Source organism: Numenius arquata, chromosome 16 (genome assembly GCF_964106895.1).
Source record: "Numenius arquata chromosome 16, bNumArq3.hap1.1, whole genome shotgun sequence".
Taxonomy (NCBI): domain Eukaryota; kingdom Metazoa; phylum Chordata; class Aves; order Charadriiformes; family Scolopacidae; genus Numenius; species Numenius arquata.
The window spans coordinates 15,031,008-15,053,429 of record NC_133591.1 but is presented as its reverse complement, the minus strand read 5'-3'; the positions used below and the strand labels follow the sequence as shown (position 1 = coordinate 15,053,429).

Here is a 22,422-nt window from a genome sequence, read left to right as displayed (position 1 = left end):
GCCCGGCCGCGAGATGGCGGCGGCGGGAGAGGGGCGGGGCCTCCTCGCCCACGTGACCTCGCCGCGGCACCGGCGGTCACATGGGCGGGATGGGGGGGGCCGGGCCGGGGCCGGTTGTGGGGCTGGAGAGGGGCGATTATGGGGCTGAGGGGTAGCAGCAGGGTCCGGTTATGGGGCTGAGGGGGCAGCAAGGCCCGGTTATGGGGCTGGGAGGGCGGAAGCAGGGCCCAGTTATGGGGCTGAAGGGAGGCAGCAGGGCCCGTTATGGGGCTGAGGAGGCAGCAGGGCCCAGTTATGGGGCTGAGGGGGCAGCAAGGCTGGTTATGGGGCTGCGAGGGCGGAAGCAGGGCCCAGTTGTGGGGCTGAGGGGGCAGCAGGGCCCAGTTATGGGGCTGAAGGGAGGCAGCAGGGCCCGTTATGGGGCTGAAGGGAGGCAGCAGGGCCCAGTTACGGGGCTGAAGGGAGGCAGCAGGGCCCGTTATGGGGCTGAGGGGGCAGCAGGGCCCAGTTATGGGGCTGAGGGGGCAGCAAGGCTGGTTATGGGGCTGCGAGGGCGGAAGCAGGGCCCAGTTGTGGGGCTGAGGGGGCAGCAGGGCCCAGTTATGGGGCTGAAGGGAGGCAGCAGGGCCCAGTTACGGGGCTGAAGGGAGGCAGCAGGGCCCGTTATGGGGCTGAAGGGAGGCAGCAGGGCCCAGTTACGGGGCTGAAGGGAGGCAGCAGGGCCCGTTATGGGGCTGAGGGGGCAGCAGGGCCCGTTATGGGGCTGAGGGGGGGCAGCAGGGCCTGTTATGGGGCTGAAGGGAGGCAGCAGGGCCCAGTTACGGGGCCGAGGGGGCAGCAAGTTGCAGGTATGGAGCTGAGGGACAAAGACCAGAGGAGACCCAGCTCAGTCCATCCCTTTACTCCCCCCACCCCACGCAGCAGCGGGTGGGTGCGGGACCCACATAAGGCACAGAGGGGGCGGGGGGGACACCCCAGGCGCTCCAGCCCCTTGGGGCCCCGCTCAGCCCCCGGCCTGGGTCCGTCAGCTCCAGGGGCTCAGCCCCCTTCCTCCATCCATCCTCCCGGCCGCCATGCTGGAGGGGGGCACCCGGCCATCCCGGGGCGGGGGGCATAGAGCAGCCGCCTGCCCGGCCGTGGGGTCTGGGGGTCCCCCGCGGTGTGGGGGACACTGGCTAGGGGCTGTGGTTGAGGGCCACCTCGCTCAGCTTGTCCCCCAGCTTCTGGATCTGCTGGGCGGAGGCGGCGTCGGGCCGCAGCAGCTCCACGCTGTAGCTCACCTTCTTGGCGTGGAGGTAGCTGTAGGTGTTGTCGAAGCGCAGGACGTCTGCGGGAAGGGGAAATGTGGGGTGACAGGGAGACGGGGAGCCCACCTGGGACCCTCCTTGGGGAAGGGGGAGGCACTCACAGATGCCGGGCGTGGAGCAGGTGAGGGAACCATCCTCGGGCACCAGGTGGGAGTTGTAGCGTTGGTTGGGGTAGACCTCGGTCATCTCGCCCGCCCGCTGCCGCTCCCCGATCTTGGTCTTCAGGTACACCCCGAAACCCACGTCGGCTCCCTCCGACCTGAACTGCCACCTGGGTGGGGGAGAGAGAGTGTGGGACTGGGGACACCCACCGTTGTCTGCATGTCCCCCCCTCCTCCCTGTGGCCTGGAGGTCTCCCCTCACCTGAGGACGCAGCCGGGGAAGAGGATCTCGTACTCGACCTGGTGGGACGAGCCACGGTTGACCACCACTGTGTGCTCATACTGCTGTGCCAGCTGGTCCCGCACGTAGTAGTGCTGAGGCACGTCCCCCCCATAGTTGATCTGGAAGGGGACAGAGATGGACGTGGGTATGGGGGACAACCACACCTGCACCCCTGAGGAACCCGGGGCTGGCTTCTCCTACCTTGCTTGAGCACTTGGGGTCCCCGTTGGGGTCCGTCAGGGTGCCCCCGTACTCCACCGGGATCTGCTCGGGGTCGATGTACTTCTGCAGGACCTCCTTCCAGTTGGCTGGTGGGGTGGAAGACAGCGGGGTTTAGCGGGCAGTGACCCACACGGGGAGCCCCAGCCCAGCCGGGGACCCCCCTCCCAGGGTTGGGGTCTCATCCAACAAAAGCAGAGGAGGCCATGTCACCCTGTTTTCAGCTGGGGAGACCCCAGGGAGGGGGACAGGACTCACATCCCAGGACCACAACCTTCTTACGGGTGTCCTCGCTCAGGAAGTGCTTGACAAGATTGTAGGCCACGGGGAAGATCTTGGGGGCTGGAGGGCAGATGGGGGGGCATTAGGGTGGGGGTCAGCACCCGGCCAGGGGGAGCAGGACCCCGGGGCTGAACTCACCCTTCACGATAAACAGACGCTTGAGGGACTCGGGGTAATTCTCCTCGAACATGGACAGGAGCTGTGGGACGGGGGAAGCCTCAGGTCATCCTTCCATCCCACGTACCCACCAGAGCACAGGGGGAGCACAGCGGGGCACAGGCCGGAACCCCCACCCCAAAATGCTGCCGGGGAGGTTGCAGGGCACTGGCAGGGACCGGCTCTTGCATCATCCCTCGGGGCTATGAGTCAGCCCGGATCCCTGCGTCACCGTGTCAGCACCGCAGCCTGGCCACAGTCCCCACAGCCATAGTCCCCGTGAGGTCGGGGGGACAGTGGGGCAGGGGCATCGGGCAGGGAGCCCCTCACCTCCCCGTACGTTTCCACGGCCGGCTTCCAGAGGTGCTTCAAGCCCAGGCCCTCACAGTCATACACCATCAGCACCATCTCGATCTTCTTGCCCAGCTGGGATGGGAGGACACGGGGGGCTCAGGTGGTGCCCGGCCCCTGTGGGGACCCGCGGGAGGGTGGTCCCAGCCAGCCCCAGGGATGGGGTTGTCCCCGACAGGCTGGTCCCCCCTGGCTGAGGCCTCCTACCAAGTGTTGGTGTGGGGACAAGGGACATTGCGAGCTGGTGTGGGTGCTGGGACAGGGACACGGGCTGGGGGTGGACTGGACGTGGACTTACGGGGCTGGGGAGGACATTGGGTGGTGGGATGGACCAGATATGGACCTATGGGGCTGGCAGGGACGTGCACTGGGGGTGATGGACTGGACATGGACTTGGGGGTCTGGGCAGGAGCATAGTCTGTGGTGGGATGGAAAAGATGTAGACTTACGGGGCTGGCAGGGACACAGGCTGGTGGGGATGGACAGGACATGGACTTATGGGTCTGACAGGGACAGGGGCTGGTGGGGACAGCAGGGACACGGGCTGGTGGGGATGGACAGGACATGGACTTATGGGTCTGACAGGGACAGGGGCTGGTGGGGACAGCAGGGACACGGGCTGGGGGTGATGGACTGGACATGGACTTGTGGGTCTGGCAGGTACAGGGGCTGGTGGGGACAGCAGGGACACAGGCTGGTGGGGATGGACAGGACATGGACTTATGGGTCTGACAGGGACAGGGGCTGGTGGGGACAGCAGGGACACGGGCTGGGGGTGATGGACTGGACATGGACTTGTGGGTCTGGCAGGTACAGGGGCTGGTGGGGACAGCAGGGACACAGGCTGGTGGGGATGGCCTGGATGTGGATGTACAGGGCTGGGTAGAACACTGAGTTGTGGAGATGGCCCAGACATGGATTTATGGGGCTGGCAGGGACAGGGGCTGGTGGGGATGGGCAGGACATGGTCTCATGGGGACAGTGGGGACACGGGCTGGTGGGGCTGGCAGGATGGGGGCAGGCAGGCGCCCACCTTCTGGCTCTGCTTCTCACACTCGTGCCGCAGCACCTCACAGTCGCGGAACTTGTTCTTGAGCAGGTCCTGCTTGGAGGCGGAGAAGAGCAGCCCCTTGGCGTCCAGCGGCCCGATGATCTCGTACCAGATGGGGCTGCCCTCCCGGTCGTAGCCGCACATCCCCCCCGACATGTACTTCCTGATCACCTGCGGGAGCATGGGGGTGGGCTCAGGAGGACCATGCACCCCTCCCCGGGAAGTGGGGACAGGGACATTCCCTTCCAGGGACACCCACCTCAGGGGCCTCCCAGGAGATGATGTTGTCAGCATCCATGTGCTTGCGGACCTCCATGTGCTGTGACGGGGGGCAGAGTGAGACGGGGTGAGGGGATTTGGGGACCCCCCCATCCCGGGTGCACCCCACGGGCAGGTCACCCTTGTTGGGAGAGAAGGGCTGGGCTGGTGGCCCACGGCACGCTGCCCCATCCCAGGTGGCAACTGGGAGCTTGATGGCAGTATTTGGGGGGGGGGGAGGGGGGGTGTTCCCCAAAAAGCGGGGTGCCCTCTCACCTTGCGGAGCATCGCCTCTGCCTTGGGCAGGTCGAAGCAACGTGCTGTAAGAGAGCAGAGAGCTCAGCCCCGACGCTGGGGTCCCCAGCCCCTCCATGGGGTCTTCCAGCCCCCCCCTCCAGGGTGTCCCCCCCACCCTGGGGTTACCTCGAAGCCATTTCAGGAGGAAATAGTCGTCCTGGGAGGGCAGGGAGGGCAGCACGTCCTTCAGGTTCTCCCGAAACTGGGGGGAGAAGAGGGACTGTTGGCAGAGGGGTCCCTGCTCCCACCCCAAAAGCCCCAGGGCTGGAGGTTTGTCCCCTCCCTATCCCCTTCCCCCCCAAAAAAAACGTCCCAGCCAGGACTGAGACTGTCCCAGGTGAGAAGGTCCCAGCCAGGACTGGGACCCCTGCCCCGTCCCTGCCACCATGTGCAGCCATGATGAGTGGCGCGTCTCCGCTCTCCTCCCTGGCAGGGTACTGTCCCCAGACTGGCCACCAAGCACTGGGTGTCCCCAAGCCAGTCCCCTTGCGCAAGCGGGGGCTGCCACCTGCCCGGGTGCCCCCAGGGGGATCCCTCCGGCCACCCTCGCCCCTCAGGGACCAGGCGGACCAGGCCCCTCCTCTGCCATCACGGGTGGCATCCTTTGGGACGGAGCCGGTCACCGCGTGTCGCCCTGCTCCAGTGACACCCCAGCGAGTCACAGCCCCCCCAGCGTGGGCAGGAGGGTGGTAGGGTGCAGAACTGGGGGGGGGGGGGGGGGGGCGGTTTGGGGGCGCAGGGCACCCCCGGCACGTGGCCCCGCTCACCCCGGCCATGCTAAGGCCCAAATCTCCGTACCAGCCCGGGACCTCCCCTTAATGAGGCTGATTAGATTATCTCCCGCTGAATTTAGGTGTAATTAAACCCCGGATTAGCTCCTTCATCCTGAGAAAAACAAGGTGCCGGCGGATGGGTTTCGCAGCTCGCCCTTCCTCGCCCACCCGCCTTGGCACCGGCGGGGCTTGGGCTGCGTGCCCCGTGCCCGCTCCTGCCCCCCGGGTCATGGCCCGCGGCTGGAGTTCGGTTGGGTTGGAAAGGGCAGCGATAAGATAAAGTCGGTGGGGGTGGAATTCCACCCCTTCCCGGGGCGGGTGGCATAAACCGGGATAACGCTTGGCACCCCGGCGAGCTGTCGGTGAAGGCGTCGGAGGTGGCCTTGGGTGACATGGCCACCGTGGTGCTGCGGGTGGCCGCTGCCGGTTGGGCCGGGCATCCTCGGCCCCGGGAGCCCCGCGGTGGGGCGGGAGGTTTTCCAGCCACCGGTGGGGGGCTCGCCGGTGCCCGGCCCCGGGGTTCCGGCTGGTGAGACCCCCGGGACCCACCCGGGAGGGTCCTTGCCCAGTGGCAGCGCCACGGCGGGGGGGGGGAGCTCAGCCCGGGGGCTCGGGCTCCGGTGGGGGGGTTTGGAGGCGGCGGGACGGGGCGGCGGGGGCGGGGGAGTGATGCCCATCGCCGCGGATGCAGGAGCTCACCGGGGCGGCCCCGGGGGCCCGACCCCGTTCCCACCCTCCGGTCCCCCCCCCCGCGCCGGTACCGGCTCACCTCTGCCAGCGCCTCCGCCTGCCGCGGGCTGAGGTCCCCGACGCGGCCGCTCATGGTGCCGCGGGCCCGGCGGGGGATGCGCCGCCTCTGCCGGGCCGCCGGGGCGGCGGCAGGTTGCGGAGCCCCGGAGCACCGCCCCGGCCCGCCCCGCCCGGCCCGGCCCGCCCCCCCGGCCTTGGACCCTGCCCCGGCCCCCTGCCCGCCCGGTCAGCGCCCGCCGCCGTCCCGGGAGCCGGGCGGGGGGACACGGGGGGGGCACGGGGGCTATAGGGGGACACGGGGACTATAGGAGATATGGGCTAGAGGATTATGGAGCGCGAGGGAGATGGGGGCTATAGGGGGGATAGGGCCATGGGGGGACGTGGGGTCATGGGGGGACATGGGGGGGGTTGGGGCCTAAAAGGGCATGGGGGGACATGGGGGCTATAGAGGATTAACGGAGCACGGGGGGGTATGAGGGCTATAGGGGGTATGGGGTCATGGATGAGTATGGGGGACATGGGCACGGGGGGACACGGAGGCTGTGGTGGACAATGGGGGGCGTGGGGAGGTATGGGGGCTGTAGGAGGCATGGGGGGACGTGGAGGCTATGGAGGAGACTGGGGGACATGGTGGGGTATGGAGGCTATAGAGGGTATGTGGGGACATGGAGGCTATGGGGGGCATGGGGAGACATGGGGGCTATGGGGAATACGGGGGACATGGAGGGCTATGGGGGGCTATAGGGAGTGTGGGGGAACAGGGGACTTGGAGGGTGGGGGGGGGCAAGGGGGATATGGGGGGAGTATGGGGGCTATGGGGAACTATGGGGACGTTGCGGGGGTAGAGGGACTATTGGGGGTATGGGGTACCAGGGGGACTAGGGGGATATGGGGGGCTGTGAGGGAGTATGGTGGATATGGAGGGGCACAGGAGGTATAGGGGCCACTGGAGGGTTTGGGGGCTATGGAGGGATAGGGTGCTATGGAGCCATGTGCCCCCCCTGGACTCATGGATGATCCATGAAGCCATCCATGTCCCATGGAGCTGTGCATGTCCCATGGAGCCATTTGTGTCCCATGGCACAATGGATGCCCCATGGAGCCATGCATGTTCCTTGAAGCCGTGGATGTGCCCTGGAGATATGTATATCCCATGGAACCATGGATGTCCTATGAAGCCATATATGTCCCATGAAGCCATATGTGTCCCATGGAGCCATGGATGTCCCATGGAGTTGTCAACATCCCATGGAGCCACCCGTGTCCCGTGGACCTATGGATGTCCCATGGAACCATAAGTGTGCCACAGACCCATACATGTCCCTTGAAGCCATGGATATCCCATGAAGCGATACACATCCCACACAGCCATCTGTGTCCCGTGGCCCTATGGCTGTCCATCCATGTCCCATGGAGCTAAAAAGGTCCCATGGAGCCATGGATGTCCCATGGAGCCACCCATATCTCCTCAACCTCTGGCTGTCCCATAGAGCTAGTCACACCCCATGCGTGTCCCACGATGTTCACATCCCCACGTTCATGTCCCCTCCGTGGGGCAGAGCTCACCGCAGAACCCCCCAGGCTCCTATTTCAGTGTCCTCCACCAAAGCCACCCAGGGCCCCGCATCGGTGACCATCTTTCCCGGCTCTTCCCCAAAGCCAGAGGGTTTTCCAGGCAGTTGCGTAGGACCCAGCCGAGCCCACGGGAACAGGGATGCTTTGCCATGTGGTTAAACCGGCTCCGGATGCCGGCCGTGGGCGGTGGGGCCCTGCCCACCCTGCGATTAAACCCCCACGGTTTCAACACGGTTGGGACACAGGGGACACTGGAGGCACACCCAGACCCGTCCTGCGGTGGCACCGAGTCCCTGTCCCCAACGTGGCCCCTGCCAAAAGCAGGTCAGCGGCGGGGCCCGTGCGGCGGCTAATCCTCCCGGTAAATCCCCCCCCCGGGCACATGTGCCGGGCACACGTGGCCGGAGCGGGGCCGGGACGGTGGCACCGGCAGGGCTGCCTGGCACCCCCCGGGACGGGGGCAGCCGAGGGGTGTCGGTGGGAGGGGGGGCAGTTGGATTTGGGGTTACTCGGGTGTCGGCGTGTGCCCGTGTCACCCAGGCGTGTGCAATGGCCGTGGGGTGCACAGATGGGGGTGTCCACGTGTGCAGGGCTGTGTGTGTCCCCGTGGCTGTGTCCCCGTGTGTGCACGTGTCCCTGTGTCCCCAGGGAAGTGGGGCTGTGGGGGACCATGGGGTGCCGTGTCCCCATGCCTGGCACTGCCCCTGTCCCTGTTCCTGTCCCTCTCTTGGTGCCAGTCCCTTTCTGGGTCCTGGTGTGTTGTCCCTGTCCCAGTGCCCTCTCCCATGGCTCCACAGGACATCCGTGGCTCCAGGTCCTGGTTCCTGTCCTGGTCCCTGGTCCCGGTGCCCGTCCTTATCTCGCTGCTGGTCCGTGTCATGGTCCCTGTCCTGGTGTCAGCCCCAGTCCCTGTGTCAGTGCCGGTCCCTGTTCCGGCCCCAGTCCCTGTCTTGGCCCTGGTCCCTGTCCTGGTCCCTGTGCCCATCCTGGTCCCTGATCCCTGTCCCTCTCCCAGTGCCTCTCCCAGTCCCTTTCCTTGTCCTTGTCCCTGTCCCCATCCCCAACCCAGTCCCAGTGCCTCTCCCCATCACTCTCCCTGTCCAGGTGCCCATTCCCATCCCGGCCCCAGAACATTGTCCCTTTCCCACTCCCTGTCTCTGCTCCCTGTCCCTCTCCTGGTGCCTCTCCTGGTCCTTGTCCTCATCCCCATCCTGGTCCTGGTCCCTGCCCCTATCCCTGTCCCTGCGCCTAATCCTCTCCCTGTCTCTGTCCCAGAGCCCGTCCCCATCCTGGCCCTGGCCCTTGTCCCTGTCCTGGTGACTGTCCTCATCCCTGTCCCAGTACTGGTTCCTGTCCTGGTCTCGGCCCTTGTCCCTGTCCTGCTCCCTGTGCCTGTCCCCATCCCAGTGCCTGTCCCAGTCTCTGAGCCTGATACCTGTGCCCATCCCTGTCCCTGTCTCACTCCCTGTCGCTGTCCCAGCTCCTGTCCTCATCCCTGTCCCAATCCCAGTGCCAGTTCCTGTCCCGGTCCTTTTCCCTGTGTCGCTCCTTGTCCCTGTCCCAGTGCTTGTCCTCCTTCCCATCCCTGTCCCAGTTCCCCTCCCTGTCCCTGTCCTCGTTTCCATCCCCCTCCTCATCTCCATCCCTATCCCTATCCCTATCTCGGTTCCCGTCCCCGTCCCTATCCCTATCCCTATCCCTATCCCTATCCCTATCCCTATCCCGGTTCCTGTCCCCGTCCCTATCCCTATCCCTATCCCAGTTCCTATCCCTATCCCTATCCCTATCCTGGTTCCTGTCCCTATCCCTATCCCTATCCCTATCCCTATCCCTATCCCTATCCCTATCCCTATCCCGGTTCCCGTCCCTATCCCGGTTCCCGTCCCCGTCCCTGTCCCTATCCCTATCCCTATCCCTATCCCTATCCCTATCCCTATCCCTATCCCCGTCCCCATCCCTATCCCTATCCCTATCCCTATCCCTATCCCGGTTCCCGTCCCCGTCCCTGTCCCTATCCCTATCCCTATCCCTATCCCTATCCCTATCCGGGTTCCTATCCCTATCCCTATCCCCGTCCCCATCCCTATCCCTATCCCTATCCCTATCCCTATCCCGGTTCCCGTCCCCATCCCCATCCCTATCCCTATCCCTATCCCTATCCCTATCCCTATCCCTATCCCTATCCCTATCCCTATCCCTATCCCGGTTCCCATCCCCGTCCCGTCCCTGCTCCCGCTGCGGGCTCTCGGGCGTCCCCTGGCGGCGGCGGGGTTGCGGTGCGGTGGGTCCTCCGGGCCGGCAGGGGGCGCTGCGGGCCGGGCCGGGCCGGCGCGGGCGGAGCGGGGCCATGGCGGCGGTGCGGGCCGCGCTGCTGGCGCCGCTGCTGGCGCTCTGCCGGGGCGGGCCGGGGCCGGCGCCCGCCGCCCGCGTCGAGGTGGCGGTGGCCGGGCCCGGGCCGGGTGACGGGGCCGGGGCCGGGGCCGGGGCGGCGGCGGGGGCCGGCGGCTCCTACACGCTGCGCGGGGCCGTGCTGGGCGCGGGGGGCGGGCGCGGCGGGCCCGGCCGAGGGGCCCCGCGGGAGGAGGAGGAGGAGGAGATCCGCGGCCGCCTGCTGCTGGTGAGCACCGGCACCGGCACCGGCACCGGGGGGAAGCAGGCACCGGGGGGGGGGGGGGGAAAGGCTGGCAGCGTGGGGAACCGGGCACCGGGGGGGGCGGCAACGGAGCAGGGGGCCGGGCACTGGGAAGAACCGGGGACTGTGGGGACCGGGAGGAGGCCGGGACCGGGGAGGACCGGGAGTGGAGGCTGTGAGGAACGGGGGGAACCGGGGGCTGGGGGGGCTTTGGACACAGAGGAGGGAATGGTGGGGGGGAGCAGTGGGAACTGGGAGGCACTGGGAGACACTGGAGGGGGGCAGTGGGCATTGGGGGGGACTGTGGGTCCCGGTGGGCGAACGGTGAGGGGGAGCAGTGTGAACTGGGGAGCGCTGGGAGATACTGGAGGGGGGCAGTGGGCATTGGGGGGACTGTGGGCCCTGGTGGGGGATGATGGTGGGAGCAGTGGGAACTGGGGGGCACTGGGAGACACTGGAGGGGGGCAGTGGGCATTGGGGGGACTGTGGGCCCTGGTGGGGGAATGGTGAGGGGGAGCAGTGTGAACTGGGGAGCGCTGGGAGACACTGGAGGGGGTTGGAGTGAGCACTGGGGGGGGCCGTGGGCAATGGGGGAGTGTGTCTGTGGGAACGGGGGGACTGGGCACTTGGGGAGCACTGGGGGTTGGTGGGGAGACCATGGACACGGGGGAGCGGTGGGCTCCAGGAGGCAGCGAGGGGGTGCCGCTGGGCAGAGGGGAGGTGCAGGCAGGGGTGGGAGGCAGCAGGGACCAGATCCTGTCCCCGTCCCCACACAGTGCCCAGCTCCCCAGGGCACCCAGGGACACGGGGGTGCTTTGGGGGTGCCCTGAGCCTTGGGTGTCCCTCCCCGGCTCTCGCTCCTCGCTGACGCTGCCGTGCCCCCCAGGTGGGAGATGCGGAGCCGGAGCTGGGCGCTGCTGACAGCTGGATCGGCGTGGTGCCCGTGGGCGAGGAGCCGGCTGAGGTCCCCCGTGGTGCCAAGGAGGAGTCCTTCACCGCCGCCGTCGTCAGCAAGGTGACTCTCCCCCCGGCCCAGAGACTGCCGTGGCCTTTGCTGGCACCCTCCTGGGGTGTCTTCTCGACAGATGTGGGGGGTCCCTGAAGGGTCTCCCGGGCAGTGCCAGCTCCTCTTAAGTCCCTTGGGCCCTTCAGCCAGGGCAAAGAGGCACCGGGTGCTGCCAGCTCCCTGCAGTGGGACGGGAGCTGAGCGAGGGCACAGCCCAGCTGCCCGTCCCTCTGCCTGTCCTGCCCACTGAGCCCGTGCCCTCTGCCTCCACAGATGAAGCGAGCCCTGGTGCTGGGGGCATCAGCCCTGCTCATCCTGGCGCTGAACCAGAACGCCATCCGGGAGGTAGGAGAGTACCAGCGGCGGGTCCTGGAGCCGCTCTCGTGCCCCGCTGACAGCTCTTGTTTTCTTCTCCGGTGCAGCTGGATGTTTCCCAGCTTCTTGCCAAGCCTGTGATCGTGATCCAGTCCTCGGACAACGTCACCAAGCTGCTGGGAGCGCTGCTGCGGTACGGGCTGGGGCAGTGGGAGAGGCTGGGGGAGAGGTCCCCTGCCTGGCTGTGACAGCCGGGGCCTGCCCTGGGGGGGTCTCTCACGTTGCATTTGCTGGGCTGGCGTTGAGCTTCCACTGCGAGGAGACCAGCTGGGGCTGAGACACGTGTTTCCAGGGAGGGTTTGAGTCCGATCGAACCCTTCCTCAGGGTTTGAGCCCTTCCATGGGTCCCCACGTGGTGGCAGGGGCTGACAGGGACCTCGGTCAAGATTTTTAGGGCGCTCAGACCGCATTAGCCAGACCAGCGTGATACTGGCATCTCCACTGCCTTTGTCGGAGTTTATCCCTAGTGCCTGCAGTTTTAGGACCCCCTCAGTCCTCCTTACACGTGGTAAATCGGTATCGCTGCTGTGGGGTCGCAGATGGGGAAACTGAGGCACGGTGCTGGGAGGAAGAGACCTGTGCGGGGTCGTTCCAAGGGCTGGGTATGGCTGGGAAGGGGGATTCTCACTGTTGCCTCCCCACTGTGTGTTCCTCTGTCCCCGGTGGCCCCCCTCCACTGGTGGCTCAGCGTGAGCTGCCCGTCCCTGTGGGGAATGGGGTGCTCTCTGGCACTGGGCCGTCCTGCTGTGCCCACGGGATGGACATTCTTCTCGCCTTTTTGTCACAGGGGGCTCCGGGCTACGGCGAAGATCACATATCAGGCAGTGCTGCTGGAGAACCTGGTACGTAGGTCTTCCTCCTCCTCCTCCTCCTTTTCCTCCTCCTGGTGGGAGGGCAGGGGCATGGCTGTGCCCACCCAAACTTCTCCAACCACGGGGGAAGCTGCAGGGAGCAGGAGCCAGATCCACAAAGGCTGTTGAAGCTGCCGGTGCCTCAGTTTCCCCAGAGACTCTCTGGGTGGGAGCGGGGCAGCTGGGAGCTGCCTGCGGTTCCTCTTCCCCCCGACACGTGTGACCCACCCAGCACGGCGGGTCCCCCCGGCTGTGGGCAGTGCCACGAGCCCTCGCGGCCACGGGCAGTGCCCTCTCCTGCCTTGCAGGGGGTGACCCTCACCCTTTGGTCGACCTGCGGCCTCTCCCGAGGGGGGCTCTACGGCGAGTGGCAGGGGGTCATCTGCACGGGGGAGAACAGCTCGCAGGTCCAGGTACGTGCGCCGGCGGGAGCTCCTGGCGTAGCCGGGGTTCCTGGCGCGGGGCCATCAGCGATGGTGGGGCTGGGAGCAGAGCGGGGGTCTCCGGTTCCCCCTCCTGACCGCCCGCCAGTGCTGTTCCTGCAGAAGTATCTCCAGCAGCTGTGGAACACCATCCTGCTGATCGCCCTGCTCCTCTGCACCGGTGTCATCGTGCAGGCCCAGCGGCAGTCCCGGCAAGACCCGTCGGAGCAGGATGCTGAGGTGGGAAAGTCTCTGCTCTGCTCCTCGCCCGGGAGACCGGCAGCCGGGGTCTGACCCTCGGCTCTGCCTTTGCAGCTGGACCTGAAGCAGCACATTCGGCGGCGGCTGTCGGCACTGAAAACCCGGCGGTACCATCCCGGCAAACCGCTCCAGAGCCGGGCCTGTGAGATCGATAGCTGCGCCGTCTGCTTGGACCAGTTCCACAAGAGCCAGGTAGGTACTGGGGGGACTGGTGCTGTGCTGGAACCCATCCTGGTTGCTGCTTGGGGCCACCTGTGCTCGAGTCATCCCTTTGCTGCCCAGACTGGGGCCCGGGTGTCCCTGCCAGGGAGCTGAGTGGCGGAGGATCGTCCCCCTCCCTGGGCAGCACGGTGGTGACAGGGCTGCGGCCTGGCCACCGCTGTCACCGTACCCCGGCCTGGTTCAGCTCACGTCTGCTTCCTTCCCTGCAGTGGCTGCGAGTGCTGCCCTGCTCCCACGAGTTCCACCGGGACTGTGTGGATCCCTGGCTCCTCCTGCAGCAGACCTGTCCTCTCTGCAAGCGCAACATCCTGGGTGAGAGCCGCGGGGTCCGGGGCGAGGGCTGGGGAGGAATCGGAGCCTCCCAAGTTTCCTGTGCCATGACCCTCCGTCCTTCTCCCTTCCAGGGAACTGCTGCACAGAGAGCTAGCCGGCCCCACGGATGCGCTCCGGGGACAGACCCATCGCCACTCCGGGGAGAGGGAGGGGGACCAGGGGGTGCTCGGCAAGCGGCACTCCCTGCCGGAGCGGCTTCGGCGCAGCTGTGCCCGTCGCAGCGCCCTGGCCCTTCGGAGAGTGAAGGATCTCGGGGTGCTCCCTGCTGGGTGTGAGTAGAGGGGTGGGGGGGTCCAGACGGCCAGTGCCGGGGGGCGGGGGGAAAGGACGCTGTGGGGGTACCCGTGGGTGTAACGGGGTTGGGGCATGCAGGCTGGAGGCAGGGAGAGCCCTGGCCTGGCTGCACTCCCTGCTTATAGTAATTTTTCTAAGTCTTTTTTTCGGTTTTTTTTGATATTTTCTGGTGGCTGTGGTAGGATGGGCAGAGCCCGGCTTGGGGCCGTCCTGCGCCCAGTGTGAGCCCCTCTGCACCGTGGGTGCCTTGGGGGGGCAGATCTGATGGGGGACAGGGGCGACAGATCTGCCGGGGATGGGGACGGAGCTGGCCGGGCTGCCGGGCATCCCACTGCCTCGCTGCGGGAGGGCAGGGGGTTTGAACGCTTTATTTATACTAACTTATTAGAAAGGACGGCACGAGTCAGCTGCAGAGACAGAACACGGGGCTTGTTTGGCCGACCACGGGTATGCCGCGGTGGCCGGGGGCTCGTCCCAAGCCCTGACCGGCTCCTCTTCCACGCGGCGGCCGGAGGCTGCTGGGCTGCAGCGTCGCACGTGTCTGTCTATTAAATACAGAGCAAGGACAGGCTCCCGTGTCGTGTGTTGCGGCTCCCGCCACCCCCCGAGGCTTGTGAGGTTGTTCAAAGGTTTGGGGCCAGCTGCACGGGCGGCTCAGTGGTCCCCAGCCCCTCTGGGCGCTCGTGGCTGCCAGCAGCGCAGGGAAAGCCGCGTCCCCAGGCTGTGGCCGTCGTGCCAAGGGTGGCTTGGACTCCTCATCCCCAGACCAGCTCTGCCTTCCTCTCCACAGCAGCACGGCCACATCCCAGTCACCTCTTGGGAACGTGAGCGAGCTTGCGCTGTGCCCAGGTGTTATCCGGCTGGTCAGAGCTGTGCCGGGGACTCCAGCAGCAGCTTAGCCATCAAGTGACCGAGCTCCAGCACCCAGGAATGTCCCTGGCCCCGCTCGGCTGAGTGATCAGGGGCAGCTCTGGAGCGTTTTCCCTTCCCCAAGGGCTCCTCGCCCGGTGCGGGTCCGTCCCGGGGCCGCTGTGCAGAGGGAGAAGAGGAGGGGAGATGCCAGCCCAGCCTTCTGCGCCCTCACCCTGTGTTTTACCACAAGCCACAGCGTTGCCCAACAGAGGAAACTGCATGGTCCCGTTGGGAGCTGCAGTCCCGCAGAAAACAAAGCGAAGCAACAGCCAGAGGCGGGCCGGTAGCCAAGCTGGTGCAAAGCCCCTGTGGGGACCGTCTCCCTGGGCTTCCACGTGCGGGCTCGACGGGACGTGCAGAGAGACCGGGTTTCCCAAGGGAAGGCGCCTTGCTGGTGCACAAAGAAGGGGTAACGAGGTCCCACGGGGCAGGGCAGGTGGCGTCTTGTCGAGCACTTCGTTTCTGCATTAGTCTCACGAGCATTTATTTGTGGTGGCCACGGTTGCAGTGAGCGAGGGGGTGTGTTCTGCCTCTCCTTGGCTCGGGGGGGCTGAGCACCAGGCCCTCAGCCGGCAGCGAGAGGGTGGGCTGTGCCGAGAGTGGCTTTGACCGCTGGCTGCTGGGAGCTCGCTGCCGGGCCTGGCCGGAGCGTCCCTGTGTCCCTGCGCTGTCCCTGCTGCCTCCGCTGCTGGGCTGCCTGTGGGTGGTGGCAGCCGTCAGAGGGGAGGAAGAAGAGGGATGGTCCCCAGCCCCTTCCTCCCGGTTCCTACTCACCCTGCGTCCTGGCTGCTGAGCTGAGCCCACAGCTGGGTCTGCGGGACGAGCTGGGGAAGAGAAGAGGGGGTGAAATTGCCCCCCTGCAGTCAGTGCCAGTCGCACCCCTCGGCCCTGGGTGGCTGTCACCGATGAGCTGGTGGCAGTGGCACAACGGCCACGATGGGGCTGATGTAAAGGAGCTGGAAACCAGCCCCGGGCACCTCGGCCAAGCAGCTTTCCCTGCCAACACCAGTTAAACCAGACCGATGTCCCAGTGGCACTGGAGCTCAGCCCTGTGCAGGCTGGGGAGAAGCTGGTGACTCGCAGGAGACATTGTGAGGAGCCCCCCAGCTTTTTACTCCCTAGAGCCTTCTCTGCAAGGGTACCTAAGCAGGGAACTGGTCCCTAGAGGAAGTGGGACAGCACCAGGGGCCATGGGGTGGTTTTGGGGTACGCAGCACCCCATGGGCATGTGCACCCCTCGCCCTGGTGGCACCCAGGCCTTACCTTCAGCACCCCCTGCTCAGCAGCCGACTTCACCTTGGCTAGTGCCGCCCTGAGCCGTGCGTTCTCCTGCTCCAGCACGCCCATACGGATGCTGTTGGCCTGCAGCTGCTTCTCCATGTCCTCGGTCAAGCTCCCGGTGCCTACAAACAAAATACGATGTTCCTGTGGCAGGAGCCGGAGCTCAGCCTACTGCTGGGAGGTGTTGGCAGCAGCTCTCCTCCCTCCCAAGCAGGGTGGCCTGCTGGAAAGAAGCTTGTCCCAACTGGGGAGCACCAGCGCAGCCTGGGAGGTGGCAGCTGGGACCCAAAACTGCCAACTGAGGGCAAAAAAAGCTCTGCCCATGTCCTGGCACTGCTTTGCTTCCTGGCCCAGAGGTGGAACAAACAGCAGCCATACAGGGCGGCGTGTAAAGATGGTAGTAGCAGCTTAGCGCAGCCCCAGAGCCCCTCACTGGTGTGTCCAGGGCCAGCAGGATCCCCTGAGATACCCCACGGGCACAAGCCCACTGTGGGAAGGCAGAAGATGGTGCTCCTCTCCCTCTCAAACCGCGAGGTGCTGCGTACCCCAAGACCTCTCCCTTACTCTCAAACTGCGTCTCGGCAGGGATGTGGAGTTCCGGGAAGAACACCAGGAGCTTCTCCCGCTCCTTCAGCTCCCGTGCCTGCTCCTCCAGCCTGCAGACTTTGGCCTGCAGCTCGGAGACGGACTGCTCCAGGGTCAGCTTCTCCCGCCGCAGAGCATCCAGCAGCTCCTGCAGGGCACAGCAGAGAGGGGTGAGGTTTGCTGAGTGCCCTCCAAAGACTCCTCCGCACGGGAGAAGGCCAGTGGTCTCCTAGGGGGCATCAAGAAGAGCGTGGCCAGCAGGTCAAGGGAGGTCATCCTCCCCCTCTCCTCTGCCCTGGGGAGGGCACATCTGGAGCACTGTGTCCAGTTCTGGGCTCCCCAGTTCAAGAAGGACAGGGAACTGCTGGAGAGGGTACAGCAGAGGGCTACAAAGATGATGAGGGGCCTGGAGCATCTCTCTGATGAGGAAAGGCTGAGGGACTTGGGGCTTTTTAGTCTGGAGAAGAGAAGGCTGAGGAGGGATCTGATCAACACCTATAAATACTTCAAGGGTGGGTGTCAGGAGGATGGGTCCAGTCTTTTTTCAGTGGTGCCCAGTGACAGGACAAGAGGGGACGGGCACAAACTGGAACATGGGAAGTTCCATCTAAACATGAGGAGGAACTTCCTTACTGTGAGGGTGGCAGAGCTCTGGAACAGGCTGCCCAGGGAGGTGGTGGAGTCTCCATCTCTGGAGACATTCAAAACCCACCTGGACAAGTTCCTGTGCAACCTGCTCTGGGTGACCTTGCTCTGGCAGGGGGTTGGACTAGACGATCTCCAGAGGCCCCTTCCAACCCCATATCATTCTGTGAGAAGGGTCTTCCACAGGGGTTCCCGGGAGGAGATGGCCATGTGGCAATGTCACACCAAGTCCCAGAGTCCCCCTCCTGGGAAAACTCTGACTATGGGTGGGGGACGGGGCAGCGGGTGGCTCCTGACACCCCCATGGTGCAGCCATATCCCACACCAGCTGCTCCCTACAAGCCCTGCTTCTGCAGCCCCCCAGAGGCATGGTGGCTGCCCCTGCTGACCTGCTGCGCCTGCAGCCGTTGCCCGCTCTGCTCCCGGCTCTCCTCCAGCTCCTCTGCCAGCCTGGCCTTCTCCTCCTCGGCCTCTCCCAGCCTGGCTTGTAGCTCCTCGCGCTCCCGGTCCAGGCTGTCGAGCTGCTGCATCAGGGCCCTCTGCTTGGCCTGCAGGGACTGTATGGGCCAGGGGAACCACTGCGGGGCTGCTGCTGCACCCACTCACCCTTACATGAGCCCAGTCCACTCCCACAGCGTGCTGCAGGGCTGCAGAGCAGCTCCAGAACAGGGGACGGCAAGCCCGGCCATACCTCCTCATGCTTCAGCATGCTCTCCACTTTGGCCTTCTCCTTCTCCAGCTGGGTGGTGGTGGTGCTCAGCTCCTGGCCCAGGCTTTCCCGCTGGTCCATAAGCAGCTGCACCTTCTCCTCCAGCTCCAGCACTTGGCTCTTGGCCACCATTGTGGTCCTCATCTCTTCCAGCAAGGTCGTCTTGGTCACCTCTGGGGAGAGACACAGCATCCTTGGCCAGGCTGGGCAGGAAAAGCTGCCAGATAAGGCAGTCTGAAGGGGCCCTACACCCTCCACAGAGCCTGGCGAGGGGGAGGAAGGTCTGATGGGAGGGCCACGACCCCCTGAATCTCCACCAGAGCCTAAAAAGGTGCTGGGTGATCTTTGGGCATGGTAATGAAGGAGGTTTGTCCTTCCCGCCCTTCCCACCAGGTAGGTGATGTTTGGGCACTGCAACGAAGGAGGTTTGTCCTCCGCCCAGTTCCCACCAGAGCTATGCCCGACCAATTCTGGGGGAGCCGGGCGTTACGTGGGTGTAAAACACTTGTGAGATTGCAGCAAGGCTGGGGGAGCAACGCACCAGCTGGGTGAGCCCCAGGGGTCCTTACCCAGCTCCTGCACAGCAGTTTCCTTCGCAGCCAGCTCCTCCTTTAAGGCAGAGAGTCGCTCTTCCAGCAGAGCAGCTCCTAAAACAGCACAAAAACGCTAATAAACATTAAACAGCTCCTCCAAGAAACTAAAAGGAGGCAGCAAACGGCTGTGCCAAAGCATTTCTCATCCCGTGGTTGCATCACGCTGTGCTTCAGCAGGGAGGAGGCAGCAAGAGGATGTGGACAACCAGCTCCTGCTGTCTGGGGTTACTCTCACAGCGGGCAACAGCCCCAGTGTCTACCAAAATCAGCGGCAAAAGCCCTGCTCATGGTGGAAGGATCAAGATTGGACCAGGGACTCCATGCTTCTCCTGCAAATACCCACAGGCCTGGGAGGGGATGCTGGGAACAGCACTGTACCTCTCCGTAGGTCATCCTTGTCCCGCTCCAGCCTGGCTACAGCCTCTAAATACTCTTTGTGCTTTACTTCCAGGCTCTGCTCAGCCTCCTTCCTCTGCTGCGCTTGGGTCTCCTTCTCTGCCTGAAGCAACCGGGAAAAGTCCTCAGCCTGTTTCCGCAGCTTATCCTTCTGTTTCTCCGACTCTTCCAGCTCTGACTTCAGAGGGTTGACCTGCTGCAGCAGCAGCTGGAGGTGTTTGCTGATCCGGGAGAGGTCCTTGCTCTGCTCTAAGGCCCAGTAGTTCACTTCCATTGCGGAGAGAGTCCTTCTCCCTGTGGGCTCCTCCACCATCTCCTGGAACCTGCTCAGAGCCGAGGGGATGTTCTGGCTCTGGCAGATGCTGGTGATGGTTTTGCCCACCTCACGGAGGCTGGCCTGGGCGCTGGTGCAGGTGGCACAGGGTCCCAGAGATGAGCCAGTTGTCTGTGTGGGGACACTGCGGCTGCTCTTGGCCATGCTGCAGGCAGCCCTGGGCAGGGAGTGGCACAGGGCATTGCCATCTGCCACACGGACACCTGATGCTGGGCACGGAGAGGCAGACCGGGCCACTTCCGTGGAAGTTCTTAACTCCGAAGCAGCAGGCGAGCAGCGTTTCAGGCCCTCCTTCAGTTTCTCAGCCTTGGGGGTGGGTTCCAGTGTGGGGTTCTCCCTCCTGCAAGCCTTCTTCTGGTGGAGAGAGCACAGAACAAAATCGGGGCTCAGATCAAACCGAGTCAGCTGCAAATGATCCATAAGAGCCCAAATACAGGTGTGAACTGTGGGGACAGGACACCCGGGCAGCCAAGGGGTGACGAGGGCAGCGAGCCCTTCTCTTGGGAGGAGAGGAGTTGCCAGAGCTTGGAGGAGGACAGCTGCCAAGCACTTGGGTTCCCTGTTCACTGTGATCTATTAAAACCAAAGCACATGGCTAACAAGCAAAATGAATTTGCTTCCCACTCCCCCATGCAGGGTACAGGGGAATTGAATTTCCACAAGCTGCCAGGCAGTGTTCCAGCCACCGCTGCCAGAGCCGTGGTTTCATGATGGGAAGCCCCAGCAGTGAAACCTGCTCCCCGTCTCCCCCTTCTTGTGACCATCCCTTCTTTCCGACCTCCTGCGCGGTCTCCTGGTTATGCCAGATGAATTATTGTGAGACTTTGCCACAAAAGGGATCATTCTGGGGGGAAAAAAATGCAAGGGGGTGGTACAGTGTTTTTACCACAAATTATTTCAGTGATTTGAGCCAGCTCAGCCTACAATCCATGGGGTGGGCAGAGCTGCAGGGGCAGTGCATTGGCAGGAGAATATTTTTCCAAGCAATAAGGGCAACCAGGCTCGCCCATCCTGACATCCTGGTGGAGGAGGATGGATCCAGCAGCACAGCTGGGAGCAGTGGTTAGAGGAGGGAAGGGACAGTGCAGGACAAATGTGTCCTGTCCGATACATGGGTCAGCACTTGGAGGGTCAAGAACCAGGAGTACATCTGGTGCAGCCACGCTGTGTGTCCCCAAGAAGGACTGTGACCTCAGCGCAGTCCAAATCATTTGGGGTGAGGCAAGGGCCATTTCCGTGAGCCCTGCACTCAGCTCGTGGGGCATCAGGGCCCCCAAATGTCCCACCTCGGCCAGGAGCTGCTGGTAGAAGGCCCCCAGTTTCAGCATGCTGCACCAGTACCTCCTCGCCGTCAGCCCCGCGGACATGCAGGGTCCCACTGCCTGCACCGGCGGGATGGCTCGCTCACTGAGCAGGTTTTCTGCGTAGCCAGTGAAGCTCTGAAGCAGCAGCAGCAGCCTGTTTCAACAGAAACAAAACACAGCTTAGAGCAATGGAATATTTGTAATAGGGAAAGGGCCCTCGGCGTTTAAGAGCACAGCGAACCTGAAGGGCCACTGCTGAGGTAAGGGAGGTTGTCCCCCCTCCCCATCCCTGGGACAGAGAGAGTTTGGCAAAGGAGGGTGATATCAGCGCTCCCGTGACCTCCCCAGGCCTGAATCACTCCACGGAGCAGGGTTTGGTGGGATGAAAATCCTCCTGCAGCTGTCCGGACACAGGCTGAGCACGCTGCTCGCAGCCAGCCACATCCAGTTAGGCTTTACCAAAAGATTTGGGGCACCCACGCTGCCAGTCTCAATCCCTAATCGTCAGGGACAACAACTCTGTGGGAATGGCTCATCTTTTAAAATGGAGTCGTATTTATTTAACCCAGATTGCAAAAGGTGCCTTTGCCGCCCAGGCCTGTGGGTGCAGCCATGTCTGAGTGTTCCCAAGGTTTCGGGAGGCAATTTAACAAGCCTGTCCCCATCTGCCCAGATGCCCTTGGCTCCCAGGTGGAGCAGTGGCTTGCTCGCTCCTTGGTGGCCAGCATTTCATAGAATCACAGAATGGGTTGGGTTGGAAGGGACCTTAAAGGTGACCCAGTCCCACCCTCTGCCCTGGGCAGGGACACCTCCCACCACACCAGGTTGCTCAAAGCCCCATCCAACCTGGCCTTGAACCCCTCCAGGGATGGGGCAGCCACAGCTTCTCTGGGCAACCTGGGCCAGGCTCTCACCACCCTCACAGCAAAGAAGTTCTTCCTAATATCTAATCTAATTTGCGCTGGTAGCTCTGAGCTTTCCGCAGGGAAAGGAGCAGGGTTTTAAAACACAGCGTAGAGCTGCAGAGCACAAGGCTCAGGTGCTGGCACACTGCTTGTCATGGAAACACACAGGGAAAAAAGCATCCAAAACACTTGTCCACATTTGACGAGCTGGACACACAACCATCCCCTTCCCTCCAGGGGAAAGGTGCCGCTCTGCCAGCCAAGTTTCTTTTAAGAAGGGTGTTTGGGGCTGGCTTTGCCTTCTCACCTGTCGATCACCAGCTCCAGCAGCACCACGTGGGAGTGCTGGGTGAATTCGGGGTCGTTCTCGGTGTAGCTGTACCGCTCCAGCAGCGCCGCCAGGTCCAGCTCACAGGACACTTTATCGGGGAACTTCCAGGAGGGGAAACGCACTGCCCCGGCCCGGGAGGAGACGTCGGCGATGGCTGCCTGCAGGTCCCTCAGGTCGGCCTGCAGGCTCTCCATGCAGCCGGGGTGGCCCAGGAGGTGCGCCATGTCGCTGAGGTGGCAGGACCGGGCCTGTGGGCAAAGGCCTGCAGAGTGTGACAAGGCCTGTGGGCTGCGACGAGGCCTGTGGGCCGAGGACGGCGGGACAGCCCTACGGGGGGCGGGTGGCTGGAGTAGCACGGTGGTCCCCGGGGCCGGGGGACCCTCGGGGGAGGTCCAGGGGGTCCCGGGGCGAGGAGGGGCCGGGCCCAGGCCTAGGCCTGTGCGGGGTCGCAGCGACAGGGCCCCGCCTGCCCGCGCTGCCTCCTGCTGCTATGGCAACCGCGCAGGCCACGCCCCCTCTGGAGCCCACGCCCCCCCCCCCCCCCCCCCCAATGGTACGCTGCTCCTGCTCCGCCCCCTCCTTTAGGGTTCCCCCCCCGCGCGCCGCGCTAATGGCACTTCCTGCCGCG

At 64.5% G+C, this 22,422-nt stretch overlaps 4 protein-coding genes across 4 annotated transcripts; 1 reads left to right on the top strand and 3 right to left on the bottom strand.

The window, feature by feature from the left end:
- Window positions 1–887: 887 nt before the first annotated feature.
- Window positions 888–5,975, bottom strand: SEC14L2 (SEC14 like lipid binding 2). The gene is made up of 12 exons (XM_074159442.1): window positions 5,848–5,975; window positions 4,432–4,507; window positions 4,285–4,328; window positions 4,010–4,069; window positions 3,733–3,921; window positions 2,679–2,774; window positions 2,331–2,391; window positions 2,169–2,252; window positions 1,893–1,999; window positions 1,671–1,810; window positions 1,409–1,578; window positions 888–1,327 (listed from the first exon to the last, which is right to left on the bottom strand). The coding sequence occupies exons 1-12, from the start codon at window positions 5,899–5,901 to the stop codon at window positions 1,176–1,178; spliced, it is 1,233 nt and encodes a 410-aa protein (XP_074015543.1). The 5' UTR covers window positions 5,902–5,975; the 3' UTR covers window positions 888–1,175.
- Window positions 5,976–9,750: 3,775 nt separating this feature from the next.
- Window positions 9,751–14,369, top strand: RNF215 (ring finger protein 215). The gene is made up of 10 exons (XM_074159902.1): window positions 9,751–10,020; window positions 10,922–11,050; window positions 11,315–11,386; window positions 11,464–11,549; window positions 12,204–12,258; window positions 12,576–12,680; window positions 12,813–12,929; window positions 13,005–13,142; window positions 13,382–13,484; window positions 13,577–14,369. The coding sequence occupies exons 1-10, from the start codon at window positions 9,751–9,753 to the stop codon at window positions 13,597–13,599; spliced, it is 1,098 nt and encodes a 365-aa protein (XP_074016003.1). The 3' UTR covers window positions 13,600–14,369.
- On the bottom strand, window positions 13,829–21,002 carry LOC141472649 (coiled-coil domain-containing protein 157-like). Its single transcript, XM_074159803.1, has 10 exons — window positions 20,899–21,002; window positions 20,541–20,712; window positions 18,903–19,659; window positions 18,501–18,578; window positions 17,914–18,104; window positions 17,612–17,779; window positions 16,557–16,725; window positions 15,975–16,114; window positions 15,486–15,535; window positions 13,829–15,408 (listed from the first exon to the last, which is right to left on the bottom strand). Exons 1-10 carry the CDS (start codon window positions 21,000–21,002, stop codon window positions 15,195–15,197), a joined length of 2,043 nt encoding a protein of 680 aa, XP_074015904.1. The 3' UTR covers window positions 13,829–15,194.
- A 764-nt stretch (window positions 21,003–21,766) lies between these two features.
- LOC141472714 (coiled-coil domain-containing protein 157-like) lies at window positions 21,767–22,018 on the bottom strand. The gene has a single exon (XM_074159903.1). It carries the CDS (start codon window positions 22,016–22,018, stop codon window positions 21,767–21,769), a length of 252 nt encoding a protein of 83 aa, XP_074016004.1.
- Between the last annotated feature and the right edge of the window lie 404 nt (window positions 22,019–22,422).